This window comes from Cololabis saira, chromosome 18, assembly GCF_033807715.1.
Source record: "Cololabis saira isolate AMF1-May2022 chromosome 18, fColSai1.1, whole genome shotgun sequence".
Taxonomy (NCBI): domain Eukaryota; kingdom Metazoa; phylum Chordata; class Actinopteri; order Beloniformes; family Belonidae; genus Cololabis; species Cololabis saira.
In genome coordinates, this window is record NC_084604.1 from 11,411,650 (window position 1) to 11,423,047 (window position 11,398).

At 40.9% G+C, this 11,398-nt stretch overlaps 1 protein-coding gene across 1 annotated transcript; it reads left to right on the forward strand.

The window, feature by feature from the left end:
* The first annotated feature begins 876 nt into the window (after positions 1–876).
* lrp11 (low density lipoprotein receptor-related protein 11) lies at positions 877–10,755 on the forward strand. The gene is made up of 9 exons (XM_061707439.1): positions 877–1,663; positions 6,627–6,778; positions 7,160–7,301; positions 7,381–7,506; positions 8,090–8,278; positions 9,603–9,770; positions 9,975–10,031; positions 10,119–10,211; positions 10,301–10,755. The coding sequence occupies exons 1-9, from the start codon at positions 1,096–1,098 to the stop codon at positions 10,453–10,455; spliced, it is 1,650 nt and encodes a 549-aa protein (XP_061563423.1). The 5' UTR covers positions 877–1,095; the 3' UTR covers positions 10,456–10,755.
* Positions 10,756–11,398: the final 643 nt, after the last annotated feature.

Consider the following 11,398-nt stretch of genomic DNA (forward strand, 5'->3'; position numbering starts at 1 on the left):
TATATATATGTATATGTGATAATGAATTGCAAAGAAATGTATACCAAGCATTACTAAACATGCTCTGTAAAGTTTTAAATACTTTATAACACTTATCTCTCAGATGAAACATGTAGATCTTCTTAACAAATGGGAGTTGGCTTTCAACTTTTGTTTCATAATTTTACACACATTGTAAAAATGCGTTGAGTAAAGTGAAAAGCTTATCATAAAACAGAGGCTTTAGGCACAAAGAGCTGTGGCGGTTCTGTTGGGTGATGAGATCTTTAACAGGTTTGTTGGTGATGAGATCTTTAACAGGTTTGTTGGTGATGAGATCTTTAACAGGTTTGTTGGGTGATGAGAACAGGTTTGTTGGGTGATGAGAGCTTTAACAGGTTTGTTGGTGATGAGAACAGGTTTGTTGGGTGATGAGAGCTTTAACAGGTTTGTTGGTGATGAGAACAGGTTTGTTGGTGATGAGAGCTTTAACAGGTTTGTTGGGTGATGAGAGCTTTAACAGGTGAGCTGCTTTTTTTTTATTTTTTTTTATTTATTTAACATTTGCAAAAAGTACAATGATTACAAAACTTCACATTATGCAATTTCAAGTTGAATTATAACATATAAAGAGTATAACTCAAATAAAAAACAAAACAAAAAGCACAACACATTATAACCAGCCAGGGGGGATGAAATTATAACAGAAAGCCAAAACATTTATACATTTATGGTTTTGATTGCTTTTGAATTAGTAGAAAACTTAATAGAGTCCAGATACTGATTGAGTTCACAATGAAAAGTAAAAAGAGAGGGTTTTTTGTTTAAGAATTTGGATTTTTGCAAGGAACAGGTGAGCTGCTTCCGCCATGTTTGTCCCTCGCTGTGACGTCAGCCCCCGCCTCCCTCACCATGACAACGACAGAATCTGAGCATCACCGTAAGTGAGCGTCACCTGCGTCGCTCCTCTCGTCGTGGCAAACGATTATTTTGAGAAATATCGTTTTTCAAACCGGTATAAGGCAGGAGGAGTGAATGTCGGAGGGCCAGGGGCGCTAGGAGGGACCCCCATGCCCGCCGGAGGCAGAGGGAGACGCCGCTAAGAGAGAGAACAACATGGCTCTGCTGCAGCATCCCCGTCCTCTCTTCTGCACCTCACTGCTGCTGCTGCTGCAGCTCTCCCTGCTCGGCATCCACGCTCGCTCCTCCCCGATATCAGACTTGAAATCCAAGATCTCGGGGGTGGAGGAGCTGCTGGAGGAGTTCCGCAAGCAGCTGCAGCAGGACCAGGCGTACCGCGCCCCCGAGGCGGACTCGGACTCCTGCGCGGAGGACTTCTCCGCGGCGGGGGAGCGCATCATCCGGACCAAGGCCTCCATCGAGCAGGGGGCCGCCTTCCTGCTGGCCCCGGCCGGGGTGCGCAGCTGGCGGGACTGCCTGCACGCCTGCTGCTCGCAGCCGCGCTGCACGGTGGCCGTGGTGCAGGAGCAGCCGGGCCAGCCCGGGGAGCCGCTCAGCTGCTACCTGTTCAACTGCACCTACCGGGGGGAAGACATCTGCTCCTTCGCCCCGCAGCAGGGCTTCAGCACCTACAGCCGGACCCACAACTCCACCCGGGACCGGACCCCCGGGGGAGAGGCGGCCAGGCCCGGGGAAGGGCGTCCAGATGGGGAGGATGCTCAAGGTGAGAGTCGGAGGATCCAGATGACACAGACGCTTAAGGCTGATTTATGAGCGTTTTTTGTTTATTTATTTGTTTATTTGTTTATTTAAAAAGGATCCCCATTAGTCTTCACCATGGGAAGACTATTCTTCCTGGGGTCCACACATAGACATACAAAGATTACAATAATATCATAACACAACTAAAAAAGGGTGAAAAACATCCATCCATCCATCCATTATCTATGGATGGATGGATGGATGTTTTTCACCCTTTTTGAGTTGTGTTATTATATTATTGTAATAACACTCAAAAAGGGTGAAAAACATTCACTAGAAAATAATGAATTGAAACAAAAAATAAAAGACTAAGTAACCAAGCAAAACTATCCACATCTTAAGTAACAATATTTGTTAATATCACCAGATCTGTAGCCTATCCACTTTGAGCAAAAATAGTTTGCAACGACTCTATAATTTATAATATACCCATACCTCTACTTATAGTAGTATAAATGTACTATATATCATAATATACTCATCCATTATAATATACTCATACTACTATACTATATATACACACTCATAACCTACAGAGATTTAGACTATATTTACTATTACATTTATAATATACTTACAATTTGCACAATAATCACAGTAGGACCGATCATGACTTCCTTCTGAACCACAGCTGCTTCAGTCTCCTTTTAAAACCTGACGCCTTGTTTATTGCAACTATACATGGGGGGGGGGATGGTTCCAGTGTGTGACTGCTCTATACATTACTGTTTTTTTCAATGCATTGGTTCTGGGCCTAGGCAGAGAAAAGTGATTAGCTAGGGCCATTCTGGTATCATAGCGTTCCGCCTCTGCGTCGATTTAACGCGGAACCATACTGGCAAGTTACTTGTTCATGAATATGTTGTTTGAATGCAGCAAGGAAGAAAGAGGATGTGGATTATAATGTTATTAGTTGTCTTGGCCTGGTAGGGCAAATCTTTGATTAGTTGAGTCACTAATGAGCTTTCAGTTGTTGTTCAGGACCAATCAGAACAGGTTATACAATATTTCATCTATAAAATCATAGAAAAGAGAGGAAGAGACATCACTTAAATACTTTAAAGCAATTTCTTGCATCATTTTCCACAAGATTTTGGAACAATTTAGAACATTTTTTCAGTTTAATAATGTTCCTTTTTATTGTTTTATAGTTTTGCCCATTATAATGTGATCAGTTGATCGTTCTCTCTACTGTAGGTTTAGTTTTATTTTAGTGTTAAAAATGTATTATGTTTAAGGGGATCGTCAAATACACTCAGTAGTATATTTACTTTTCTGTTAGCTTGTAACAGATCAAGTGCAAGTCAACATATTGGAACTCAACATTATCAGCTGTTTGTTTTCTTTATCAGAATAAGGCAGTAAAGCTTGGTTAATGATTTTCTTTTTAAGTGCTAGTCTTGCTTAATAAGATAAGGAAGCTGAGAGTAGGAACAGGTGTTTTTATTACATTAGCTTACACTCCAGTGGTGGTAATAAAAGTAAAGAAAAAAAACAATTTATGTAAAAAGCTGGGGATTTTGCCTGTTGTTTTATTTTGGAGTAAATATATTTAGGGTTTTGACTGCTTTTGAGACAAAAAAAAACATTTTGAAGCTATTCTCTAAGACTTTATTAGCAAAAGAATTATTCAAGAAAATAATCAGCACTGGAATTCATAAGGTAACATTAAGCTGATCATTCTGTGTCATCATCAGAATAGTTTATATTAATTTAATTCTTAATCCTTAGAACAAAGCGCATTTCAGCTGCTTTTTCCCATTATTATGTTAAAGCATATACAGACGCTATAAGTTTGTAATATGGTGTGTCGTATATCCTTTTTTTTTCAGCACAACCTACATAAACTAATACATTTATTATTTTTTTCATTTTCAACCATATAAACACACCTGAGCAAAAAGTACTCAAATGTTGTCACATTAAAATTTAACACACCCAACTTAATTGTTGTGCCTTTAACCAACCGTGAGTACATTAACCTGACAAGAAGAACTAAAAAAATCACAAATTTAAAATCAGATGGATTTTTTTGTTTTGTTTTTGTTTTAATTTAAAGTGCTCTCACAAACAGACAGAGATCCACTTTCTTAGTTCTAGTGAGAACCCAGGCAGCAGTATTCTGGATCAGCTGCAGCTGTCTGGTTGACTTTTTATGCAGACCTGTGAAGACACTGTTGCAGTAATCAATTTGACTGAAGATAAACGCATGGATGAGTTTTTCAAGGTGCTACTGAGACCTTAGTCCTTTAATCCTGGAGATGTTCTTCAGGTGACAGAAGGACGACTTCGTAATTGTTTTAATTTGTCTCTAAAGGTTCAGCTCTGAGTCCATGACTCCACCCAGTTTTCATGCCTTATCAGTGGTTTGTAGCTGTAATAGCTGAAACTGTGTGGAGACTCTTAAACGCTCTTCTTTTGGTCCAAAAACAACTACTTCAGTTTTGTTTGTGTTCAATCGAAGAAAATTATGGCACATCCACTCATTGATTTGTTCCATGCATCGACTCAACATTTGTATGGGCTCATTGTCTTCTGGTGACATTGTAATGTAAATTTGTTTGTCATCTGTGCATTTATGGTAACTTATCTTGTTGTTTATTATTATTTGAGCTAGTGGAAGCATGAAGATGTTAAACATGAGGGCAGAGCCGTCTGGGAGATTTGCGAGGCCCTGTGCGAAATGGCCTGGGGTGGCCCTCGCTCCTGAGCACAGCAAGCAAGCGCGAAATTTTGGGGTTTTTCGGGTCGGATCGGGTGTCTATATGCCCAATTTTAACTCTCCAATTAGCAAAATACTGGATACCTCCCCCTGCCTCATCATCATCTCTTGCCTCGACGCGGGGCCCCACGGCTGCTTGAGACCCGGTCGGATCGGTGATTTTTGTAACAAATTTATCAAACGAGCCTTTCAGAGAGCCATTAAACTCTTCCATTTTCTTTAGTTTTTTTCTTTTTTCATTCCCTGATGAAAATTTCCTGAATCTGTCTCGTTCTCTCGACATTGTGTGACAGTTTGTTCCACACTCCACCGTCTGGATCAGAGCACCTTGTGTCTGCGCTTGGTCTGACGCAGTTGTATTGAAAAACAGACACACGCATCATTGCACATATATTTATTGATATGCACAGACTAGTACACATTTAGGTCTGTAATGGAACGTGACTGTTGAGATATATATATATATATATATATATATATATATATATATATATATATATATATATATATATATATATATATATATATATATATATATATATATATATATATATATATATATATATATATATGGGAAAGAAGGAAAAAAAACGAAGAAAAGAAAAAACGGGCCATAGTGCGAGGCCCTTGGGGCGCGAGGCCCCGTGCAGTTGCACGGTTCGCACACCCCTTCCGGCAGCCCTACATGAGGGGTCCTAGGATATAACCTTGGGGAACTCCACATGTAATTTTTGTTGATTCCGATGCAAAGTTACCTACTGACACAAAGTAGTCCCTGTCCTTTAAAACCAGTCAAGTACTGTGCCAGAAAGTCCGACCCAATTCTCCAATCGCTCTAGTAATATAGCATGGTCAACGGTGTCAAATGCTGCACTGAGGTCCAATAATACCAGCACTGTGGTTCTTTCACACTCTGTATTTATGTGGATGTCATTGAACGCCTTGACAAGGGCAGTCTGGTGATGTGGCGAGCACAAAAACCAGATTGGAAGATGTCAAAGCAGTTGGTCAGAGTTAAGAAGGTATTTAACTGTTGAAACACCACTTTTTCAAAAACCCTTCTGATGAATGGAAGATTTGAAATGAGTCAATAATTTAGCATTAGCAACTCGTCCGGATTTTTTCTTTTTCAACAGTGGTTTGATGACTGATGTCTTCGAGGTCTGGGGAAAACACTTGACAAAAGGGATGAGTTTACTCTCTGAATCGGATTAGATGCCATGATGGATAAAACTTGCTTGAAGAAAGTTATGGTAAAATATCGAGACAACAGGAGTATAATGTAGCAATCAGCATAGTATCCTCCGTGTCTTTTCCAAACTTTGACCCTACGATCCAACTGCTGACAGAATCTGGGCTCTGGGCTCATCCCTGAACATAACATTGAACATGTTCAGGTTCCAGTGCACGTGTTGCCAACACCAGCACAAATGGGCCGGACAGTGAAGGGCAGTCCTGACAGGCCTCCTGGCAGCCCTGTGGGACTGAAGATTGGCTGCTTGCAGTCTGTTCTGGATTGACTGCAATTCTGTAGAAGACAGCCTACTCTCCCTCCTGCACATTTATCTAAGTGCTGACAGGGGGAGGAAACGGTCTGCTTGGGGTGTTGTCTTCTTGGGACGCCCACTTCGCTGCCTGTCTCTGATAAACAAGAAGTATAAGTACATCAGTTCTCTCCCTCCTGCACATTTATCTGAGGCTCACTGGAACCAACGTTGGCTCTGAGCTGGCCACAGACTCTTGAGGATAGCCATAATCAGCAATATTAAAATAATAAAAGGCTTGCAATATTTCAGTTGATTTGTAATGAATCCAGAATGTATGACATTTTTGTTTTTTTAATTGCATTACAGAAAATAAAGAACTTTATCACAATATTCAAATTTTCTGAGACAGTCCTGTAGTGTGTGTGTGTGTGTGTGTGTGTGTGTGTGTGTGTGTGTGTGTGTGTGTGTGTGTGTGTGTGTGTGTGTGTGTGTGTGTGTGTGTGTGTGTGTGTGTGTAAAACTTGACTGAAAATGAATAGCAGAAGAGAATCAATAGGACAATAAAAAACCCTGTTCAAACACTAACTGCAGGGATTTGTGTGTCATGTATTTAAGAATGCATCATGATGTGTCATAATAATACAGAACAGAGTGAAATTTAAATAAAGTTGAAATGTAATTAACATATTTTTTTCTTTTTATTTCTTTGGACATAGATGAACCTCCTCGCAGCGACGCGGGCCAGGACGTGGTGATCCAGCTGCCCACCGACTGGGCGGTGCTGGACGGCCGGGACAGTGTGGACGACCACGGGATCAGTCAGTATCAGTGGGCTCTTGTTAAGGGAGAGTCAGCCATCAGCATGAAGGTCAGTCTTTTATTTAGATTTTGATAAACACCAAGAATAAATAGTTTTTTCAGTCGACACTCAAAGGTTATAAAATCACACAACAAAAGAGTCTGGAGAGGAAACATGAGACAAAAGCAAGAAAGGACATGAAAACTCCTCCTATGTTGAGTGGAAACAACCACACAGTATCTGAACTTCAGAAATGTACGATCAAAATAACGTAGCTTAAACAATCTGTACTGGAACCAACAGATCTCAAAATGTTTTTAAAAGCTATGTGGGAAAACTGGCGGGTCAGAGGGGGGTGCCGGACTCAGGTGAACCCAGTTTTTTTTAAATCAGAAACTGAAAGCTGATTTGTTGACCCTGCCAGACTTGATTTGTGTTTGTGTGCTGAAGGCCACTCACCCGGGGCTGCTGAAGGTCAGTGGTCTCCGCGAGGGCGTCTACGCCTTCCAGATGACAGTCACCGACATGGCGGGTCAGAAGAGCTCGGACAACGTCTCCGTTACCGTGCTGGCACCAAAACATCAAGCAGAAGGTAAAAAAAACCTTGCCATGGCAGATTTCTTTGTTCTGATTTCTACAAGCTGTGTGCTTAAACGTATCTGTGGCCACAGTGTGCACCGGTCACTGCTCCAACTACCAGTTCAAGTGTGACGACGGCTGCTGTATCGACATCTCCTACGCCTGTGATGGAAAACAGCACTGTCCAGACCGCTCCGATGAAGACTTCTGCACAAACTGTAGGAATTATTCTCTTTATGCATTTGAGTCATGGCTGTGAGAGGTGGGATACAAGATGAATACTGTATTTTCTGGACTATAAGCCGCACCTGCATACAAGCCGCATCCGCTCTATTTAAAAAAAAAGAAAGATATGCAAGCCGCAGATATTTATGTTGTTAGATTAGATATTTACTACATGTACAGAACAATTTTTAACTGTAAATGATGTACATGTTTGTACCTAAATAGATCCTTTCCTAACAGTGTCTTTTAACACGGCAGCAACTTTGCTGATTAAAACGGGACAGAACCAAGAGAAAATAACCGGTATTTATTTATCTATTTATCTGTTTGAAATCTGCTTCTACCTACTTCTATCTGCTAAAGAAAAAGTAGCGTATTCTTCTATGCATTTATTTTGTCTTAGTTTTGATTCTAATTCCTGTTAGAGCGCCCTGAGCGGTGGAAGAAAAATCCACAGAATAGTCGCACCTTTGTATAAGCCGCATGGTTCAAAACCTATGAAAAAAGTAGTGGCTTATAGTCCAGAAAATACGGTATATAATCTGTTATTATGAAACTTGCTGTGTTTTTTTCTAGTTGACAGTAGCCGAAAGTCAGTGACTCACCCTGCAGACCGCCCCGGTCCTCAAAGACCCCTGGTCCAGACAGAGCAGACGGAGGACGCCCCCATGCTCCCACCCGGGCCCAGGAAGAACATCACGCCACAAGACGGGAGCAAAGCTGCTCCAGCAGACCCCAGTCAGAAGGAGGCTTTAGACAGTCAAGGTAGGGCAGTGTTCATGCTCAAAGCCCTTTATTCAAACATAGAAACATGTGCTATTTCCTTTTGTGCACTAAAGAGCATTATGAGGTGAGAGTGCAGTACATGCATTAGTTAAATAAAGAGCTAATTCCAAATGCATGACCGAATTTGAATCTACAAACATTTCTTCTACATCAGTTGTAGCCATTAAGCATGTTTGCTGAAAAATACGACCCTACGCCTGTGTCATTAGTGCCACATCTCTTTGTAAAGAGGGCTTTACCTAAAGCGTGTTGTCTGTCCGACTGCTGAAGCAGATGGAGCCTGTGGGCAGCAGCGACTGAGTCACGTCGCTGAGCTCCAAATGCTGTCAAAGCCACAGGGGCACTCAGCACTCTCTGGGAAAGCAGCTCTTTGCCTGCATTCCCTCTGAGCGCTGGAACAAAGCTCCACTGTCCCGTCTGCCACCCGATCCCCGACTCAAACGGGTCCAAAAGAGTTTCTTCACCCGTAACTATTTCCCCATAAGTATTATATCCCAGACATGCACTCTTCTGAGTGCTCAAATAATGAACTCGGAATGGAAAGAACAAGATCATAGTCTAAGTCAGTGGTTCCCAACCTTTTTTCCTTGGAGCCCTCCCTACTTGTGTCTAAGACCACCCAGGCCCCCCGACCCGTACGTACTGGCACCAAAAGAGTAAAGTGATTCGTTACAAATCTTTAATTGGAAAAAATAACATTGTTTTTTTGATACATTTCTCTTTGGTTTACCCTGTATACAGATGACTTTGTTTTTATCGCCTTCATTTTGTGTCACCAATGTATAAAATACGCATAAAAAATAATTGCAAGGACATAAAATAATTTCTGAAAAATGTTTCTTAATATGAGAGCAAAAATTTAAAAAAAATGTCCTTTAACAACCTGTCGGAGTAGTAGTATGATTAAATGTTGAATAATGATATAATACGTTTTTAAGTTTGTATCCTGCTAAATAATTTAGAAATATATTTTGGTCATTTTAAAATACTAAGTGGCTTTATACAGACTTGGATTACTGTATTCTATTAGGTGTGTTATGATTTTTTTAATTTATTTAACATGCGCAAATATAATTTTTACAACTGCATATCTTCAAAGCAGACAAAGTTTCGCGCCCCCCCAGGGATCTCAGGCGCCCCCCCAGGGGGGGCCCGGACCCCGGGTTGGGAGACACTGGTCTAAGTAACACTTGTTTCATAAATGACTAATGCATTTCATGATCACTTTTATTTATTTGTTTTTGTTTATAGGAGTTATTCAATGTATCAGATGTACAGCAAGTGTGTTGTTTTGTTCCTGCAGATCCATGTGCTGCAGCTCCAGTGGTGGGACCTTGTAAAGGCACCTTTCCACGGTGGTACTACGATCAAAACGCAGGAGAATGCAAACACTTCCTGTACGGTGGTTGCCAGGGTAACCATAACAACTTCCTCCAGGAGTCTGACTGTGTCAGTGAATGCATACAAAAAAGTAAGAACCTGATGATGCACACCTGTTACAACCTCGAGCTACAATCATTTTAACTATGATCCAGGTCCTGGTTTCTTCCCTCCTAAAGATGAGTTTTTACCTGCCATTGTTTATGGTATGTTTGTGTAATCATTTCTCGGGGGTCATGTCCTGGGTCTCTTCCGTTGTAAATAAAATTGAATTCATGTTAATGTTATCTTTTAGGCCCAGCGTTCAGACCAGCAAGTACAGCTCCTCCAGTCACCAAACAGACTGAGATAGGTAGGTCAAACTAATATATTACAAAGCTTCACAGATCAGTATTAGAAATATGTTCTGACTTAAGCTGTGTCTATATTGTTGTTGAAGCTGCACCTAAAGTCTCCCAAAGCCAAGAAGACACGGATACACCCATCACCAAACCTTTTCCAGTAATGGGAGGACACCCAGCTCCAGAGTCAGGTCAGAGCTCTTGTTTGTCCAGCTGTGTGTGTGTAAGTGTAAGGTTTCTGTGCTCCTCAGTCTGTAATGCCCCTAATTTCCTTCTCCAGGTGCAATCCTCCCTCTAGCGCTCGGTCTACTCATCACCGCTCTGCTGCTGCTCATGATTGGTTGTCGCCTCAGACTCGTTCGCCACAAACTGAAGAAAGCCCGACCCCTGACTACAGAGGAGTCAGATTACCTCATCAACGGCATGTACCTGTAGCCCTCTGTGGGAGCGATGCAGCACACCAGGCTGTCATCGCTTTTGAACTGGATGCTTCAAATTTGCACTCTTTCCAGCCCAGCATCAAATGTATCCTCATTTCAGGTTGAAAATATCCCAACGCTCTGCTGTCTTGACCACCTGCACATTTAACTATTCTGGCTGGTACTGCAAAGCTGCTCCCCTCAGTCACTGACACATAATCAAATACTTTTGTAATATTTATGTTATCCTAAGAAAATCTGTTTGTGAGTCAGTATATGTCATTATTCCTTGGTCAATAACATATTTTTCTGAGGGGGGGGGGGGGGGGGGGGGTTCTCTTTTGCTGCTTAATTTCATATGAGACGTGTCTGCCACCGAGTGACACAAATGCATCATAACTGAACTGTGCTGCATGTTTTACTGACGTCAACTTGCTAAAAGGGAAGGAAAGCATTGCGGTGCCTGTGAAAGTAGTTCACCATATCAGACAATAAAATCTTCTAAAAGTAATTGGAATCACATAAATCTATAGCATTTTCTATTGGTTAATTCATTTAACTCTTCTTCCGATTCTAATTATTCTTTACAAAGCAAAAATATGTGTTATATAAACTTTCAAATATGTATTTACGCAAATGTGTACACCCTTAATGTACTGTCTTTTACAGTATGTGATTCTGAAGTTTATTAAATATTTAAAAAAAATGGTGCCATATCAAATAAATTTGCAATTCTGCATGTATTTTTCCCTTCACCTTTACGTTGTTAAACTAGCACTAGCAAGGACTGACGTCATTCTCGAGTTTGTACTCATTTTGTGCAACACTGGACAGTCAAACTTAGACATAAAACTTTTACTCAGGCCTAATCAACATCATTTTAAATAAAGGTATATCAAATTTTTACTCTTCTTAAAGGTTAAATAATATTTTTCAATTATCCATATTCTTTAGTACAA